We start from the raw sequence: 20,621 nt of genomic DNA, 5'->3' as shown, positions 1-20,621 counted from the left end.
CACCCACACACACACACCCACACACACACACACACCCACACACACACACACACCCACACACACACATTCTCTCTTTTCTTGAATGCCGATCGTACTGAATTCAAATCTTCCTTGGGTGGTAGTTTTGGGATATCGGAGTTGATGTGATGGCATCCAAAACAATGGCTTCTAGGTTTTTGAGCTCTTGAGATGCATAGGGCAAGGTGGCAGTGACGTTAGGCAGCATATCTAGCGAGGTGACTCCGGTTACTGGCAGACAAACACAGGTGTTCGATTCACCACTCAAATCGCCCGTGTCCATATGCTGGTAGCTCAGCAGAGAAGGTGTTACAGATTCGTGTGATGGCTGTTTCTTCCGCTTAATCGTGGGAATGGCATCTTCTCTCAATCGTGGCGAATAACCACAAAATATAGCCATCTCTGTTGTTACATAACAGTTCTCTAGAAAATGTTCCGAGCACAAAAGCAACCACTTTGTAGGCCCCATCCACACCCGAGTATTTCAAACAAACCTCGTCCAATTCCTGGCAACCCTCTCATCCTTTATCGATTGTTGTACCATGAAACCATCTCGGTTTGTATTACTACAACCACCAAGGACCCAACGACCCAGCACATTTGTAGAAATTCAAAAATTATTCCCTGTTTGAGTTCAATCATTCGTTGATGTTATCCGCAGACAATACGGAAGTGGCGGTCACTTTCATTAGGTGACGTCATGGCTCATGTGAAAAAGGAGATTTCGACTTTTAATTACAAAATTACCCACTTTACTTTATAAATCTCAAATCGGAAAAAGACATATCTATTTTGTAGGGTATCAAGAGATAGATTAGCATCGAGGTGGTCTGAGCGTTTGGGTTCCCCTTTAACATTTTCCTTCATGCACATATTAATGACAGCAAGCAAAAGGTAGTGACATTGCACAGCAAGAAGCGAGACCTTACTGTTGCACGGTGTGCGCAGCTGATCGTGCTTTACTCCAGCCCAAGCGCCGTTCAGAATGAAGCACCTGCCGGTGCAAGTTGTTTACTTCCACTGCATCATGGTCCACTAGGCCCAACCTCCCTGTCCAGAGCATAAATTGCAAAGAAAATTAAGAATGTCAAAAGTGCTTTTGAGCATCCTCACATATGAATGTCACTTTTCAAAAAAAAATCTGTTGCCATCCAAAGATGACTTCCTGTTGTAATATTGCTTGGTTTGATAAAGTCCATGGTCATGAGACAACTATTGTTAATTATACTAAAATATGCCATTTGGTGTCTGTCTGTCTGTCTGACCATGATGCATTCGGCCATTACTTATCCAATCTCAACCAAACTTGCCAGGGATCGAAGGGTCACATGATGGAGGTTGTGGCGACTTAACTTGCCACCTCCCCAAGAGAGATTTACGCCTTGGATGAACTCCTTGTTAAGGTGTATAATAGGTTACCATGGCGTTTTCTGGGGCACACCTTCCAGACTTAAAAAATATTATTACCACAAATGATTCAGTCAATTCTGTCCAAAGTACAATTACAATTTTAAACAGTCACTACTAAACTGGAAGAAGTTTGGAGGAAACTCGACATGCTCAAGGAAGTCCATACTTATCACGTCCCACAAAAACGAATGCATCAGAGCCGTCTTGACTTGCTAGGCCGAGGTAAGCAACAATGATCTTTAGCTAACAAATCTGCTTAAATGAGTCTTTAAGCAGAATGACGAATCCCGTAGCCTGTTTGATTTTTCCAGCCATCAAATTATATGTGGATTGTACAGTCGTGGCCAAAAATATTGGCACCTTGCACTTTTTTCAAATAATGCACCATTTCTTCCAGAAAATTGTTGAAATTAAAAAATATTTTGGAATCCACACATGTATTTCTTTGGTTTGCAATGGAACAAAACAAAAAAAGCTGAAAACATTACTAAATCTTAGCTCATTCCACACAGAAATCCTAAAATGTCCCAGACAATATTATTGCCACCTTTTAGAAGTTATTAGAAATAATTAGATTTCAAGCAGGTGATTTTCATTTATTTATTTTGTATGCAAGATCGAGGCTAGTGTAATAGTCAGGCAGCTTAGCAGCATATTTATCGAAAATGGGGAACAGCTTGACAAAATCGCCATTTTTATTTTGGTGGTCCATTAGACCATATACAATAGATTTAGGACTGGAGGCAAGAAATATACAGTGTTCTTCACCTTTTTATTGGACAAAAACCAAGGACAAAAACCAATTATGTATATATTTTCAACAAGGAGGCTAATTTTTATTTCATTACGTGCAGTGTTATTTGTAAAACTTATGCATGCCTGCATAATAAATCTTACGCTTCCATGTAACAATAATTAGTAATATAATACCGAGTGTTTATACAAATGTGTTATACATGTGACTCGCACACCTCTCATATATCTAAAATGTACGCAACTACAAGGATGTAATGACAATATAGCTTTAGAACAGACAACATGTTGTTCAAGGTAATATGTCCAGCAATTTATGTATTTACGATTTTAGTCTAACTCCAATAGCTGATGATTTATTTGCATAAATGTATTGCTCGATATTATGCTGTGCGAGTCGTATTTGCGCAAAGGTCAAACACTGTATATGTCTTGCCTCCGGTCCTAATTCTATTGCATATGGTCCAATGAACCACTAAAATAAAAATGGTACTTTTGTAAAGTCGTTCCCCCAAAAATTGCGAAGCTGCCTAACTACAGACTTGGCATTTAATATGGAATATATTTTTTTTCTTGACTTGGCTTTACTTTCTTAACTCAGTATATCAATCTGGTGAGTTTATTTTACACTTTGGTGATTTATTTGTTAAAAGAACCAAGTCACTGATTGCCTGTCGCAGCAAGAAGTCAACAACAGGATTATATCACAGGTGGCGTGGCAAAATGTACGGACAGGTGCATTTGATGAATGGCTTCACAGTCGGGTATACAAGGGTTGTTGCGTTCTGTATTAGTAGAAAACAACTGCTGCACGTCTCCAAAAGTTATTGCCGCTTCCTCTGGAGATAGTCCGTCAACTCGACAATGCTGTTTGTCATGGAGTGGTGGCTTTACGAAATTACTGCATGAAACAGTGTGCTATTGCTCGGCAGTATGGCATCACTCAAGGTCAGGTGTCAAAGATCCTGAAACGAAATGCTCAGAGGGGTGTCCCTACTCCAATACCGAGGCCAGGACGTCCCCGCAGAACCACAAGGAGGGATGATCGCCAAGCTGCACCGGTTAGTCCGCAATGGCCGTACCAAGTCAGCTAATCGGCTTAGGGCTGAATGGCAGCAACTAACAAATGTGCCTGTATCCAGAAGGCTAGTCAACCAACGACTGGTTCAAGCAGGCTATCGTGCCAGGCGTCCCCTGAGAAAGCCACGCCTGAGCAGACAACACCGCCAGCACCGATTGCAGTGGGCCAAAGAGCACAGTCAATGGCAGCCAGGACTCTGGAATCACGTGATCTTCAGTGACGAGTCTAGATTTCTGGTCTATCGTCAAGATGACCGCATCTGAGTGCACAGACAAGTGCATGAAGCCTACAACAAAGATTGTATAGTGCCAAGAGTCCAAGCTGGAGGTGGTGGGGTGACCGTTTGGGCTGCTTTACATGCAGGGGGCAAAACTGACCTGGTTGTTCTGAATGGAAACCTGAACCAGTTCAAGTACAGGGCCATTCTGGAAGAAACATTGCTTCCATTTGTTCGTGCAGCCTTTCGAGGAAACTTTGTCTTCCAAGATGACAATGCACGGCCTCATCATGCTCGCATGATCCAACACTTTCTTGCTGACCGTGGTGTAGAGCATATGGAGTGGCCTGCCATGTCCCCGGATATGAATCCAATAGAGAACTTGTGGGCAGAATTAACGCGTCAAATCGACCACTTGGACCAGCAGCCTGCCTCTGTGCGTGAATTGCAGCAGGCCGTTGTCGCTGCATGGCAAGCGATTCCTGTCCAAACCTTGGCAAATCTCGTGAACAGCATGCCTCAACGTGTACGTGCTCTCCTGAATGCTCGTGGTGGTTACACGAAGTACTGAACTGTAATTTTACTGTCCGTAATCCCAGTAGTAATTTAACTATTGTTTTTGTTTAAAAAAAATTTGGCTAATGTGCAAAATAAAGAGATACTTCTGGAAAACGTACAGAAGTTTAACACAGTACTGTCCATGAATTCAGTTCGATATCAGTTTACATCACTTTCAAGGATCAATTTATTTGTTTCGAAATGTCAAATGTGGTTTTTGTTTCTTTTAAAGGTCACATTAACAAAATCTAGAATAATTTCACATAATTCCAATGAAGTTTTGGTTCTAAGACATCCTGAAAAGTAAGTTCACCCCCACAAAAAAAATATTCCATATTAAATGCCAAGTCTGTATAAGAGCTAACATTGATCACAAAAAGACAAACTGACACATAAAACATGAAACCGTGTGATAAAGGGAGCGGGAGACAAGATGGGGAGCAGGGACATCAGGAGAACCTTGGGAGGGAGAGGGCTTGGGGCAAGGAGGCATGTGAGGGGGGGCGGGGGGGGGGGGTGGAAGAGGTAAAAAAAAAAAAACACATGGACACTGCTAGGACTTCCAGGAAAGAAGTCGGTATTTCAAAAAAGAGGATCTGGGGTGAATTAACGGGGGTAGAAAACATCAAGGTTTTGGATGGGGGAAGATAAGAGGTGGTGGTGAACAGCTGTTTTAAAGACCTGGAGGAGGAGTGGGATTGAAGAGAGTGAGGGAGTTTGTTCCAGTGGTGGGAGAAAAGAGGAATGAAAGAGTGAAGGTGAGCAGAGAGTCTTGATTTTGGCAGTTTGACCAGAAGAGGGTTGCTGGCAGGTCTTGTGTGACCTGTAGGAATATTTGGGGGACAGAGTACAGAGCTGGGTGAGTGAGTGGGTGAGTGCGGTGAGTGAGTGAAAGGTCCTCGGAGATAGCTTCATCATGGGAGATTCCAATGATTCTGAAAGCTTTGGTTTCAACAGTGTGAAGCCGAGCTAGGTGTGAGGCAGGAGGGCCGGCCCAGAGGGGAGAACAGTATTCCATTGAGCTGCGGATGAAAGCCATGTATGTTGTGAGGAGCTCAGGTGTGCCAAAGAGGGACTTCGCACGACGGAGGATGCCCAGTCGGCGACTGGCTTTGGAGGCCAGCTTGGAAATGTGGTTTTCCCAAGAAAGATCATGGCAGATAGTGAGACCCAAAAGCTTGAGCGACAGAACTTCTTGGAGAGGATTGTTGAGAAAGTAGATGGGAGGGTTGTCCAGTCGGTCCTTTCGGAGAGACATTGTAAGAGTGTGAGATTTGTCAGGATTGAAAGACATGATTGGCTTGGTTTGATAAAGTCCATGGTCATGAGACAACTATTGTTAATTATACTAAAATATGCCATTTGGTGTCTGTCTGTCTGTCTGTCTGACCATGATGCATTCGGCCATTACTTATCCAATCTCAACCAAACTTGCCAGGGATCGAAGGGTCACATGATGGAGGTTGTAGCGACTTAACTTGCCACCTCCCCAAGAGAGATTTACGCCTTGGATGAACTCCTTGTTAAGGTGTATAATAGGTTGCCATGGCGTTTTCTGGGGCACACCTTCCAGACTTAAAAAATATTATTACCACAAATGATTCAGTCAATTCTGTCCAAAGTACAATTACAATTTTAAACAGTCACTACTAAACTGGAAGAAGTTTGGAGGAAACTCGACATGCTCAAGGAAGTCCATACTTATCACGTCCCACAAAAACGAATGCATCAGAGCCGTCTTGACTTGCTAGGCCGAGGTAAGCAGCAATGATCTTTAGCTAACAAATCTGCTTAAATGAGTCTTTAAGCAGAATGACGAATCCCGTAGCCTGTTTGATTTTTCCAGCCATCAAATTATATGTGGATTGTACAGTCGTGGCCAAAAATATTGGCACCTTGCACTTTTTTCAAATAATGCACCATTTCTTCCAGAAAATTGTTGAAATTAAAAAATATTTTGGAATCCACACATGTATTTCTTTGGTTTGCAATGGAACAAAACAAAAAAAGCTGAAAACATTACTAAATCTTAGCTCATTCCACACAGAAATCCTAAAATGTCCCAGACAATATTATTGCCACCTTTTAGAAGTTATTATAAATAATTAGATTTCAAGCAGGTGATTTTCATTTATTTATTTATTTATTTTGTATGCAAGATCGAGGCTAGTGTAATAGTCAGGCAGCTTAGCAGCATATTTATCGAAAATGGGGAACAGCTTGACAAAATCGCCATTTTTATTTTGGTGGTCCATTAGACCATATACAATAGATTTAGGACTGGAGGCAAGAAATATACAGTGTTCTTCACCTTTTTATTGGACAAAAACCAAGGACAAAAACCAATTATGTATATATTTTCAACAAGGAGGCTAATTTTTATTTCATTACGTGCAGTGTTATTTGTAAAACTTATGCATGCCTGCATAATAAATCTTACGCTTCCATGTAACAATAATTAGTAATACTAGGGCATGCCCGTACTATATATATATCTAAAATTATATCCCCCCCCCCCTCTATTTACATGAAATGGTTTGGTCCATTCGCAAAGCCAAAGCGAACGGCTTGCGAGTACGGTGACAATCCCCCCCCCTCTATTTACATGAAATGGTTTGGTCCATTCGCAAAGCCAAAGCGAACGGCAGTTACGAATCGCAGTTACGATGAATCGCAAAGTAGTTTTAATTAGTTTTAAAACATAGTTTAACGCCAACATAGCGCCAACATAGTTCGCCAATGTGAAATAAATGAATACGCTCTCAAATGTGCCGTCCGAGGCAGAGTCTGTTCGCCACGTTCGGCACACGTGATAGCTCGCTGCTCTCTGATTGGTTGAATCGTTTTTTGGACATAGCTCGCTAACTACTTGTCCGATTAATATGAAACCTTGAAAAGGCACATCCTCGGGTCCCCAGCAATATACCTGGCAAGTTTCAAGTATATCGGAACCGTGGTTGTCGAGAAACAGCGGTCACAGACAGACACACAGAGATTACTGGCATTATAGATAGATAATACCGAGTGTTTATACAAATGTGTTATACATGTGACTCGCACACCTCTCATATATCTAAAATGTACGCAACTACAAGGATGTAATGACAATATAGCTTTAGAACAGACAACATGTTGTTCAAGGTAATATGTCCAGCAATTTATGTATTTACGATTTTAGTCTAACTCCAATAGCTGATGATTTATTTGCATAAATGTATTGCTCGATATTATGCTGTGCGAGTCGTATTTGCGCAAAGGTCAAACACTGTATATGTCTTGCCTCCGGTCCTAATTCTATTGCATATGGTCCAATGAACCACTAAAATAAAAATGGTACTTTTGTAAAGTCGTTCCCCCAAAAATTGCGAAGCTGCCTAACTACAGACTTGGCATTTAATATGGAATATATTTTTTTTCTTGACTTGGCTTTACTTTCTTAACTCAGTATATCAATCTGGTGAGTTTATTTTACACTTTGGTGATTTATTTGTTAAAAGAACCAAGTCACTGATTGCCTGTCGCAGCAAGAAGTCAACAACAGGATTATATCACAGGTGGCGTGGCAAAATGTACGGACAGGTGCATTTGATGAATGGCTTCACAGTCGGGTATACAAGGGTTGTTGCGTTCTGTATTAGTAGAAAACAACTGCTGCACGTCTCCAAAAGTTATTGCCGCTTCCACTGGAGATAGTCCGTCAACTCGACAATGCTGTTTGTCATGGAGTGGTGGCTTTACGAAATTACTGCATGAAACAGCGTGCTATTACTCGGCAGTATGGCATCACTCAAGGTCAGGTGTCAAAGATCCTGAAACGAAATGCTCAGAGGGGTGTCCCTACTCCAATACCGAGGCCAGGACGTCCCCGCAGAACCACAAGGAGGGATGATCGCCAAGCTGCACCGGTTAGTCCGCAATGGCCGTACCAAGTCAGCTAATCGGCTTAGGGCTGAATGGCAGCAACTAACAAATGTGCCTGTATCCAGAAGGCTAGTCAACCAACGACTGGTTCAAGCAGGCTATCGTGCCAGGCGTCCCCTGAGAAAGCCACGCCTGAGCAGACAACACCGCCAGCACCGATTGCAGTGGGCCAAAGAGCACAGTCAATGGCAGCCAGGACTCTGGAATCACGTGATCTTCAGTGACGAGTCTAGATTTCTGGTCTATCGTCAAGATGACCGCATCCGAGTGCACAGACAAGTGCATGAAGCCTACAACAAAGATTGTATAGTGCCAATAGTCCAAGCTGGAGGTGGTGGGGTGACCGTTTGGGCTGCTTTTCATGCAGGGGGCAAAACTGACCTGGTTGTTCTGAATGGAAACCTGAACCAGTTCAAGTACAGGGCCATTCTGGAAGAAACATTGCTTCCATTTGTTCGTGCAGCCTTTCGAGGAAACTTTGTCTTCCAAGATGACAATGCACGGCCTCATCATGCTCGCATGATCCAACACTTTCTTGCTGACCGTGGTGTAGAGCATATGGAGTGGCCTGCCATGTCCCCGGATATGAATCCAATAGAGAACTTGTGGGCAGAATTAACGCGTCAAATCGACCACTTGGACCAGCAGCCTGCCTCTGTGCGTGAATTGCAGCAGGCCGTTGTCGCTGCATGGCAAGCGATTCCTGTCCAAACCTTGGCAAATCTCGTGAACAGCATGCCTCAACGTGTACGTGCTCTCCTGAATGCTCGTGGGGGTTACACGAAGTACTGAACTGTAATTTTACTGTCCGTAATCCCAGTAGTAATTTAACTATTGTTTTTGTTTAAAAAAAAATTGGCTAATGTGCAAAATAAAGAGATACTTCTGGAAAACGTACAGAAGTTTAACACAGTACTGTCCATGAATTCAGTTCGATATCAGTTTACATCACTTTCAAGGATCAATTTATTTGTTTCGAAATGTCAAATGTGGTTTTTGTTTCTTTTAAAGGTCACATTAACAAAATCTAGAATAATTTCACATAATTCCAATGAAGTTTTGGTTCTAAGACATCCTGAAAAGTAAGTTCACCCCCACAAAAAAAATATTCCATATTAAATGCCAAGTCTGTATAAGAGCTAACATTGATCACAAAAAGACAAACTGACACATAAAACATAAAACCGTGTGATAAAGGGAGCGGGAGACAAGATGGGGAGCAGGGACATCAGGAGAACCTTGGGAGGGAGAGGGCTTGGGGCAAGGAGGCATGTGAGGGGGGGCGGGGGGGGGAAGGAAGAGGTAAAAAAAAAAAAACACATGGACACTGCTAGGACTTCCAGGAAAGAAGTCGGTATTTCAAAAAAGAGGATCTGGGGTGAATTAACGGGGGTAGAAAACATCAAGGTTTTGGATGGGGGAAGATAAGAGGTGGTGGTGAACAGCTGTTTTAAAGACCTGGAGGAGGAGTGGGATTGAAGAGAGTGAGGGAGTTTGTTCCAGTGGTGGGAGAAAAGAGGAATGAAAGAGTGAAGGTGAGCAGAGAGTCTTGATTTTGGCAGTTTGACCAGAAGAGGGTTGCTGGCAGGTCTTGTGTGACCTGTAGGAATATTTGGGGGACAGAGTACAGAGCTGGGTGAGTGAGTGGGTGAGTGCGGTGAGTGAGTGAAAGGTCCTCGGAGATAGCTTCATCATGGGAGATTCCAATGATTCTGAAAGCTTTGGTTTCAACAGTGTGAAGCCGAGCTAGGTGTGAGGCAGGAGGGCCGGCCCAGAGGGGAGAACAGTATTCCATTGAGCTGCGGATGAAAGCCATGTATGTTGTGAGGAGCTCAGGTGTGCCAAAGAGGGACTTCGCACGACGGAGGATGCCCAGTCGGCGACTGGCTTTGGAGGCCAGCTTGGAAATGTGGTTTTCCCAAGAAAGATCATGGCAGATAGTGAGACCCAAAAGCTTGAGCGACAGAACTTCTTGGAGAGGATTGTTGAGAAAGTAGATGGGAGGGTTGTCCAGTCGGTCCTTTCGGAGAGACATTGTAAGAGTGTGAGATTTGTCAGGATTGAAAGACATGATTGGCTTGGTTTGATAAAGTCCATGGTCATGAGACAACTATTGTTAATTATACTAAAATATGCCATTTGGTGTCTGTCTGTCTGTCTGTCTGACCATGATGCATTCGGCCATTACTTATCCAATCTCAAACAAACTTGCCAGGGATCGAAGGGTCACATGATGGAGGTTGTAGCGACTTAACTTGCCACCTCCCCAAGAGAGATTTACGCCTTGGATGAACTCCTTGTTAAGGTGTATAATAGGTTGCCATGGCGTTTTCTGGGGCACACCTTCCAGACTTAAAAAATATTATTACCACAAATGATTCAGTCAATTCTGTCCAAAGTACAATTACAATTTTAAACAGTCACTACTAAACTGGAAGAAGTTTGGAGGAAACTCGACATGCTCAAGGAAGTCCATACTTATCACGTCCCACAAAAACGAATGCATCAGAGCCGTCTTGACTTGCTAGGCCGAGGTAAGCAGCAATGATCTTTAGCTAACAAATCTGCTTAAATGAGTCTTTAAGCAGAATGACGAATCCCGTAGCCTGTTTGATTTTTCCAGCCATCAAATTATATGTGGATTGTACAGTCGTGGCCAAAAATATTGGCACCTTGCACTTTTTTCAAATAATGCACCATTTCTTCCAGAAAATTGTTGAAATTAAAAAATATTTTGGAATCCACACATGTATTTCTTTGGTTTGCAATGGAACAAAACAAAAAAAGCTGAAAACATTACTAAATCTTAGCTCATTCCACACAGAAATCCTAAAATGTCCCAGACAATATTATTGCCACCTTTTAGAAGTTATTATAAATAATTAGATTTCAAGCAGGTGATTTTCATTTATTTATTTATTTATTTTGTATGCAAGATCGAGGCTAGTGTAATAGTCAGGCAGCTTAGCAGCATATTTATCGAAAATGGGGAACAGCTTGACAAAATCGCCATTTTTATTTTGGTGGTCCATTAGACCATATACAATAGATTTAGGACTGGAGGCAAGAAATATACAGTGTTCTTCACCTTTTTATTGGACAAAAACCAAGGACAAAAACCAATTATGTATATATTTTCAACAAGGAGGCTAATTTTTATTTCATTACGTGCAGTGTTATTTGTAAAACTTATGCATGCCTGCATAATAAATCTTACGCTTCCATGTAACAATAATTAGTAATACTAGGGCATGCCCGTACTATATATATATCTAAAATTATATCCCCCCCCCTCTATTTACATGAAATGGTTTGGTCCATTCGCAAAGCCAAAGCGAACGGCTTGCGAGTACGGTGACAATCCCCCCCCCCTCTATTTACATGAAATGGTTTGGTCCATTCGCAAAGCCAAAGCGAACGGCAGTTACGAATCGCAGTTACGATGAATCGCAAAGTAGTTTTAATTAGTTTTAAAACATAGTTTAACGCCAACATAGCGCCAACATAGTTCGCCAATGTGAAATAAATGAATACGCTCTCAAATGTGCCGTCCGAGGCAGAGTCTGTTCGCCACGTTCGGCACACGTGATAGCTCGCTGCTCTCTGATTGGTTGAATCGTTTTTTGGACATAGCTCGCTAACTACTTGTCCGATTAATATGAAACCTTGAAAAGGCACATCCTCGGGTCCCCAGCAATATACCTGGCAAGTTTCAAGTATATCGGAACCGTGGTTGTCGAGAAACAGCGGTCACAGACAGACACACAGAGATTACTGGCATTATAGATAGATAATACCGAGTGTTTATACAAATGTGTTATACATGTGACTCGCACACCTCTCATATATCTAAAATGTACGCAACTACAAGGATGTAATGACAATATAGCTTTAGAACAGACAACATGTTGTTCAAGGTAATATGTCCAGCAATTTATGTATTTACGATTTTAGTCTAACTCCAATAGCTGATGATTTATTTGCATAAATGTATTGCTCGATATTATGCTGTGCGAGTCGTATTTGCGCAAAGGTCAAACACTGTATATGTCTTGCCTCCGGTCCTAATTCTATTGCATATGGTCCAATGAACCACTAAAATAAAAATGGTACTTTTGTAAAGTCGTTCCCCCAAAAATTGCGAAGCTGCCTAACTACAGACTTGGCATTTAATATGGAATATATTTTTTTTCTTGACTTGGCTTTACTTTCTTAACTCAGTATATCAATCTGGTGAGTTTATTTTACACTTTGGTGATTTATTTGTTAAAAGAACCAAGTCACTGATTGCCTGTCGCAGCAAGAAGTCAACAACAGGATTATATCACAGGTGGCGTGGCAAAATGTACGGACAGGTGCATTTGATGAATGGCTTCACAGTCGGGTATACAAGGGTTGTTGCGTTCTGTATTAGTAGAAAACAACTGCTGCACGTCTCCAAAAGTTATTGCCGCTTCCACTGGAGATAGTCCGTCAACTCGACAATGCTGTTTGTCATGGAGTGGTGGCTTTACGAAATTACTGCATGAAACAGCGTGCTATTACTCGGCAGTATGGCATCACTCAAGGTCAGGTGTCAAAGATCCTGAAACGAAATGCTCAGAGGGGTGTCCCTACTCCAATACCGAGGCCAGGACGTCCCCGCAGAACCACAAGGAGGGATGATCGCCAAGCTGCACCGGTTAGTCCGCAATGGCCGTACCAAGTCAGCTAATCGGCTTAGGGCTGAATGGCAGCAACTAACAAATGTGCCTGTATCCAGAAGGCTAGTCAACCAACGACTGGTTCAAGCAGGCTATCGTGCCAGGCGTCCCCTGAGAAAGCCACGCCTGAGCAGACAACACCGCCAGCACCGATTGCAGTGGGCCAAAGAGCACAGTCAATGGCAGCCAGGACTCTGGAATCACGTGATCTTCAGTGACGAGTCTAGATTTCTGGTCTATCGTCAAGATGACCGCATCCGAGTGCACAGACAAGTGCATGAAGCCTACAACAAAGATTGTATAGTGCCAATAGTCCAAGCTGGAGGTGGTGGGGTGACCGTTTGGGCTGCTTTTCATGCAGGGGGCAAAACTGACCTGGTTGTTCTGAATGGAAACCTGAACCAGTTCAAGTACAGGGCCATTCTGGAAGAAACATTGCTTCCATTTGTTCGTGCAGCCTTTCGAGGAAACTTTGTCTTCCAAGATGACAATGCACGGCCTCATCATGCTCGCATGATCCAACACTTTCTTGCTGACCGTGGTGTAGAGCATATGGAGTGGCCTGCCATGTCCCCGGATATGAATCCAATAGAGAACTTGTGGGCAGAATTAACGCGTCAAATCGACCACTTGGACCAGCAGCCTGCCTCTGTGCGTGAATTGCAGCAGGCCGTTGTCGCTGCATGGCAAGCGATTCCTGTCCAAACCTTGGCAAATCTCGTGAACAGCATGCCTCAACTTGTACGTGCTCTCCTGAATGCTCGTGGGGGTTACACGAAGTACTGAACTGTAATTTTACTGTCCGTAATCCCAGTAGTAATTTAACTATTGTTTTTGTTAAAAAAAAATTTGGCTAATGTGCAAAATAAAGAGATACTTCTGGAAAACGTACAGAAGTTTAACACAGTACTGTCCATGAATTCAGTTCGATATCAGTTTCCATCACTTTCAAGGATCAATTTATTTGTTTCGAAATGTCAAATGTGGTTTTTGTTTCTTTTAAAGGTCACATTAACAAAATCTAGAATAATTTCACATAATTCCAATGAACTTTTGGTTCTAAGACATCCTGAAAAGTAAGTTCACCCCCACAAAAAAAATATTCCATATTAAATGCCAAGTCTGTATAAGAGCTAACATTGATCACAAAAAGACAAACTGACACATAAAACATAAAACCGTGTGATAAAGGGAGCGGGAGACAAGATGGGGAGCAGGGACATCAGGAGAACCTTGGGAGGGAGAGGGCTTGGGGCAAGGAGGCATGGGAGGGGGGGGGGGGGGGTGGAAGAGGTAAAAAAAAAAAAACACATGGACACTGCTAGGACTTCCAGGAAAGAAGTCGGTATTTCAAAAAAGAGGATCTGGGGTGAATTAACGGGGGTAGAAAACATCAAGGTTTTGGATGGGGGAAGATAAGAGGTGGTGGTGAACAGCTGTTTTAAAGACCTGGAGGAGGAGTGGGATTGAAGAGAGTGAGGGAGTTTGTTCCAGTGGTGGGAGAAAAGAGGAATGAAAGAGTGAAGGTGAGCAGAGAGTCTTGATTTTGGCAGTTTGACCAGAAGAGGGTTGCTGGCAGGTCTTGTGTGACCTGTAGGAATATTTGGGGGACAGAGTACAGAGCTGGGTGAGTGAGTGGGCGAGTGCGGTGAGTGAGTGAAAGGTCCTCGGAGATAGCTTCATCATGGGAGATTCCAATGATTCTGAAAGCTTTGGTTTCAACAGTGTGAAGCCGAGCTAGGTGTGAGGCAGGAGGACCGGCCCAGAGGGGAGAACAGTATTCCATTGAGCTGCGGATGAAAGCCTTGTATGTTGTGAGGAGCTCAGGTGTGCCAAAGAAGGCCTTCGCACGACAGAGGATGCCCAGTCCGCGACTGGCTTTAGAGGCCAGCTTGGAAATGTGGTTCTCCCAGGAAAGATCATGGCAGATAGTGAGACCCAAAAGCTTGAGTAACAGAACTTATTGGAGAGGATTGTTGAGAAAGTAGATGGGAGGGTTGTCCAGTCGGTCTTTTTGGAGAGACAGTGAAAGTGTGAGATTTGACAGGATTGAAAAACATGTTCCACTTGCTTGACCAGTCTGTGACTTTGTCCAGGTCTGCAGAGAGTGAGGAGGCTACAGACCGCCGATCTGAGGGATGAGGTATGGAGCGGCAGAGGGTGGAGTCATCAGCAAATAGATAGAGAGGATTTTCCAGAGAGTCAGAGAGATCATTGATGAAGACCAGAAATAGCACAGGGCCCAGAACACTACCTTGGGGAACTCCAGCCAGAACAGGAGGGGAGATGAGAGAAATCCATTCATGGCCACATGTTGACTACGACCAGAGAGGAAGTCCGCAAGCCATGCCTGGAGATTTCCATTGATACCATAGGAGGAGAGTTTGGTGAGCAGAGCGGGGTGCCAGACCATATCGAAGGCAAGTGATATGTCGAGTGAGACAGCTTTTGATTTCCTGTTTGGCATTAAGGACCTCTATCCATTGTTGAGACAGCAGAAGCAACATGTCAAAAGTATAATGACCTGGTCTGAATCCAAATTTATGATCCGAGATCAAGCCATTGGAGAAGAGGATGGATTTGATGTCAGAAGCGATGATTGATTCCATGACCTTGCTGATTATTGAGAGAAGGCTGATTGGTCTGTAATTGCAAGGATCTGTTTTTGCACCTTTTTTATGTAAAGCGGTAATGTTGGCTGACTTCCAAGCAGATGGCAGATGAACTTGAGCAGAAGAGAGGGTGAAGAGAACAGAGAGAGGGTGAGATAGAGCAGCAGAGCAGGATTTTAGGACCCGTGGACTGATGCCGTCTGGTCCAGTTGCAGAATCAGATTCGAGGTTTGACAAAAATTTCTCCACCTTGTTTTTGGAATTGAACTCACCTGTGGTGAGTTGCAGGTGCCTGCAATATAAAAATCAATCATTCAACTAGTTTGAATGGACAAAAGGAGTCATTCTGCTGTTTTGTGTCACTGTGTGTCCCGCAATGAGCATGGACAAAAGAAAGAAAACCAGAGAATTGTCTGAGGGGGTCAGACACAAGATTGTACCCAAGCATGGACAATCTCAAGGATGCAAGTCCATCTCCAGAGACCTTGATGTTCCTGTGTCCACCGTACGCAATGTTATCAGGAAGTTTAAGGCCATGGCACTGTAGCCAACCTCCCCAAGAGAAAACTTGATCGAAGATTGCAGAGAAGGAATGTTCGAATGGTGGAGAAAGCACCTCAATCAACTGCCAAACAGATTCAAGCTGACCTTCAGACACAAGTTATGACAATTTAAACTCACACCATCCGTCGCCGACTCAATGAAAGGGGGTGCTATGGTGGGAGACCTAGGAGGACCCCACTGCTGAGAGAGACATAAGAAAGCCCGACTGGAGTTCTCCAAAACACACCTGAACAAGCCAACATCCTTCTGGGAGAATGTCCTGTGGACAGATGAGAATAAATTAGAGCTTTTTGGTAAAACACATCATCTCTATGTTTACAGAAAACAAAATGAAGCCTTCAAAGAAAAGAACACCTTCCCTACAGTCAAACACTGAGGAGGTTCAGTGATGTTTTGGGGTTGCTGTGCTGCCTCGGGTACTGGGTGCCTTGAATGTGTGCATGGCATCATGAAATCAGGAGATTCCCAAGGCATTTTGGAGTGCAATGTTCAACCCAGTGTCAGAAAGCTGGGTCTCTGTCAAAGGTCATGGGTCTTGCAGCAGGACAATTACCCCAAACGCACATCAAAAAGCACCCGGGAATGGTTCAAGACAAAACGCTGGAATGTTCTGAAGTGGCCAGCAATGAGTCCAGATCTAAATCCCATTGAACACTTGTGGGGAGATCTGAAAACAGCAGTTGGGAGAAGGCACCCTTCAAATCTGGGAGAACTGGAGCAGTTTGCACAAGAAGAGTGGGCCAAGCTGCCAGTAGAGAGGTGTAGGAAGCTCATTCATGGCTATAGGAAGCGCTTAACTGGAGTTATTTTGTCCAAAGGTTGCGATACCAAATATGAAGTCTCGGGTGTCAATAATTTTGTCAATGCCATTTATTTTTATTTTCTGATTGATAAGGATATATTCAGTTCTGAATCAAAAACAAAGGTTGTGTAATATTAACAGTGAAACAAAGAATTGTGGAGACCAAATACTTTTGTCTATTTCAACCTATTTTTAGAGGAAATTGTGAGTTATTTGAAAAAAGTGCAAGGGTGCCAATATTTTTGGCCACGACTGTATATGTGCGTTTTATATGCAAGGTCCAGGCTCGTGGAAGAGTTAGGTGAGGCCACAGCATAACAAATGGAACAGCAAGAGACAGGTGAAACACCAACAGCAGGGTAGATAGAGAAGGTAGACGAAGATGGACAACATGGGATGCAGGTATTGATTATGGTAGGGAGAACGCAAGGGGTGGACAAGATAGATAAATAAGCAAAATGTTGAGAGGGGTGGGAATGGTTTAACAGGTGTACAAAAAGATCATGGCTTTTAATGGGGGATGACCTGAGATGGTGGTGAACTTGAAGACCTGGAGGGAAGAATTGGACAGAAGAGTGTGTGGAAGTCGATTCCACAGGTGGGAAAAGAGAGGAATAAATGAGTGGATGTGAGCAGTGGTTCTGGATTTAGGCAGTTTCACTTGGAATGAGCTGCTGGTAGACCACATGCATCCAGCAGATACTTGGGGGGGAGGGGAGGGAGGGGGAAGGGGGCAGAGCATGGAGAGGACAGAGGGTGCAGACCACAAATAAGGTGGAAGAATACAAAGAGACCAGCAACCTGTCGGCGATGGCAAAGCGATAGACCCATCGACTCAGCTTCATCGTGAGAAATTCCAATGATCTTGAAGGCCTTGGTTTCCACAGCGTCGAGCTGATTAAGATGTGAGGCCCAGAGGGGAGAACAGTACTCTATCAAGATACAGATGAAAGCCTTGTTGGTGGATAGAAGCTCAGGCATGCCAATTAAGGACTTTGCATAATGGAGGATGTTCAGTCGGCGTCTGGCTTCGGAGGCTAACATTGAAATGTGGCTCGCCCAAGAAAGATCATGGCTAAGAGAGAGACCCAAGAGTTTGTGATTGAACCTCTTCAAGATGGTTTTTGAGAAAGTAGACTAGAGGATTTGCAGAACGGTACATTCGGAGAGAGAGAGAGTGAGAGTGAGAGTGAGAGAGAGAGTGAGTAAATGTACAGGATTTATCAGGATTGACAGACATGTTCCAAGTGTTTGTCCAGTTTGTGATTTTGTCAAGGTCCGAGGAGAGGGAAGAGGCTGCTGCCTGTGTCAGAAGGATAAGGGATGTCATGGCAGAGGGTTGAGTCATCCGCAAATAGATAAAGAGGATTTTTCAGAGTCAGAGAGATCATTGATGAAGATCAGGAATAGGATGGGGCCAAGAGCACTCACTGCCTTGGGGAACTCCAGCCTTGACAGAGAGAGAAGAAAGGATTCCGTTGAGAGCCACACATTGGCTACGAGAGTGGAGGAAGTCAGTAATCCGAACGAGCGGGGAACATGGTGATGTGTGTTTCCTTCATTTATTTGTTTGTTCCATTTTTGGGATTCCTTGGCATTTGGTTATTCGCGAAGTTCAACATCACAGTTGTTGTTCTTTACCGGCCTATATTATCCTACCTTGTGGGGTCAGCCGGGGGAGGCTTGGCCCAAGTCATTCACAAACCGGCTGGCCAGGCCTGACATTCGCCCAGTTAGGGCAGGAATTTGGAATTTGGCCAATGAGCCGGCAATACTCGCCTACTCTTTGCGAAGGACGCCATGGGATGTTTAACGTCCACCAACCAATGCTGGCAGACGGGACTTCTGATTTAACGTCCAACAGAGGGACAGCACACACCCATTGATGAATCACCCTGCCTGTGAAACAGCAAACTGACACTTTGGAGCTGGGTTGGGATTGAAACCCAGGCTAGACAGCTTAGAGGCGAGTGTGTGTACCTCTAGGCCATCCTGTCAGCCTGCGAAGTTCAACATCAAAGGCATAATTTTAAATACCCGAAGAGTGAAGATAGTCATATATAACTTCCTTCACAAGTGGTGTGTTCCGTTAGCAAGCAGCTTGCTTGGTGTGTTCTGTTAGCGAGCAGCTTGCATTGTGTGTTCCGTTAGCAAGCAGCTTGCTTGGTGTGTTCCATTAGCAAGAAGCTTGATATGGCTTGCCAAGCCAGACGTTCCGTATTAACCGCTTTTCAAACTGCTCCTCCAGTCCCCTGGCAAACGGAGCAAAGCGATTCTATCCAGCTAAAATGAGGTTTGAATTTAAACAAATTGCAACAGAATTATGAAATAAAGTGTACAAACGCAGGTAACTATATGGCTATTGTTTGTTTTCATGTGGATTGTTATTGTATACTACATGGTTCTCAAGTCGCTAATTACATTATTAGCCCCCATTGGACTTAGTCTGAAACGGGGCTTTTGGGTTTGGTCTTGTGCATCCATGCGTCTGCAACCATATCTCGTATGGACCAATTTTGTTCATACTTGGCACAAAGACAACACATGACGGCATACATATGCACATCATTTTGTTTGGCGATGCAATCAAAGATGGCCAACTGGCGGCCATTTTAGTTGTAAAAAACCCAATGTTGAACATGTCCTCAACCATTGCTCGGACATGCATTTACCGATCTTGTTCCAATTTGACACACAGATAATGATTGATGGGTTTACATATGCACATCATTTTCTTTCGAGATCAGATCCAAGATGGCCGACTGGTGGCCATTTTGTTACTCAAACATGTCGCTATCCATTTCTCGGACATGCATGGACTGATTTTGTTCAAACTTCTTGGCACAAATACAATACATCAAACTTGGCACAAAGACACAGAGTCCAGGATACATATGCAGAAGATTTTGTTTTGTCACCTGACCAAAATTGGACAACTGACAGCTTTTAACTCCATACAGCAAAATTACTAAAACCATGGCGGGGGCTATGACATTTTATGTCTTTTCGATTGCATTGTGTGTATTGTCTGATTCGTAGTGTGTATTGTCGCTTGTACTAAGCAAAACAACACATTTTACACCGGGAACCTTATTCATACAAAAAATCACCGAGTTATCTTTTGGAGAATGTTTTTTATATAGTTACTGTGTTGGACATACCAATCCCGGCGGCCGCAACATACTGTGCAAGCGGAGAACCAAGGCCTCCACAGCCAACTACCAGCACAGCCGTGTTAGCCAATCGAAGCTGTCCTATGTGAGAAACAAGCACATAAAAACACGATTGCCTATGAGGTGGTCATGAGCACTTCCATGCTTTGGATTAAACTCTCCTTCATTTTTTGCTTTGAAATACAATCACCAAAACTCAGAAAAAACGAAAGGGTTAGACTAGGTGTGGCAAAAGTGTACCTTGTACTCCTAGCTCAGGCAGCACTAACTGACGACTGTAGCGGCCAATCTGATCTCGACTCAATGTCGTCTTCCGAGGAAGGGTGGCCACCTCTCTTTCATCAAATACTGGCACACCCTGGTCCAGCAGCTGATCACATGAGCCTCTTCCTTTCTTCCAAACAAAATAAAAGATAAATGTACCGAATGTTAATTTTAAAGCACACATGATTTACTGATATAAAGCAATACTCAATGAAATCACATTTCCACTTTAGTCTCTTGTTCACCAGTTACTGCACCATCTTCATTGTTTTTAACCAATTTTAACTCAATTATTCCCTCCTTGTGGTGTTAGCCGGGTAAGGTTTCTGGCCCGTTTTCACAAACTGGCTGGACAGGCCTGATTTTCCACTGAAAGTGGCAGGAGTTTATCCAGGGTGCCGAAGATAACTCGCATACTCATTGCAAAGACCACCATGGCATGGGAGGTGACATTTCTGGAATGGTGATTGTGAACCCTTGTGCCACACCAACAAGGGCTCTGACAAATAGGGCGAGTTTGCCACAAATCCACCCTATTTATCCAT

General features: G+C 43.5%; 1 protein-coding gene across 7 annotated transcripts in view; it reads right to left on the bottom strand.

Annotated features, from left to right (window-relative positions):
• Positions 1 to 20,621, bottom strand: part of MOCS3 (molybdenum cofactor synthesis 3) — a 115,895-nt gene that overhangs the window by 91,199 nt on the left and 4,075 nt on the right. For all 7 annotated transcript variants that reach the window (XM_068127937.2, XM_068127941.2, XM_068127940.2 and 4 more), the window contains exons 2-4: positions 20,053 to 20,206; positions 19,801 to 19,893; positions 948 to 1,068 (exon numbers count right to left, since the gene is read on the bottom strand). In XM_068127937.2, coding sequence (XP_067984038.2) covers positions 948 to 1,068; positions 19,801 to 19,893; positions 20,053 to 20,206 — 368 coding nt within the window. The remainder of the gene's footprint in view (positions 1 to 947; positions 1,069 to 19,800; positions 19,894 to 20,052; positions 20,207 to 20,621) is intronic.

Source organism: Myxine glutinosa, chromosome 9 (assembly GCF_964187855.1).
Source record: "Myxine glutinosa chromosome 9, kmMyxGlut1.1, whole genome shotgun sequence".
Taxonomy (NCBI): domain Eukaryota; kingdom Metazoa; phylum Chordata; class Myxini; order Myxiniformes; family Myxinidae; genus Myxine; species Myxine glutinosa.
This window is presented reverse-complemented; position numbering and strand designations above follow the sequence as displayed.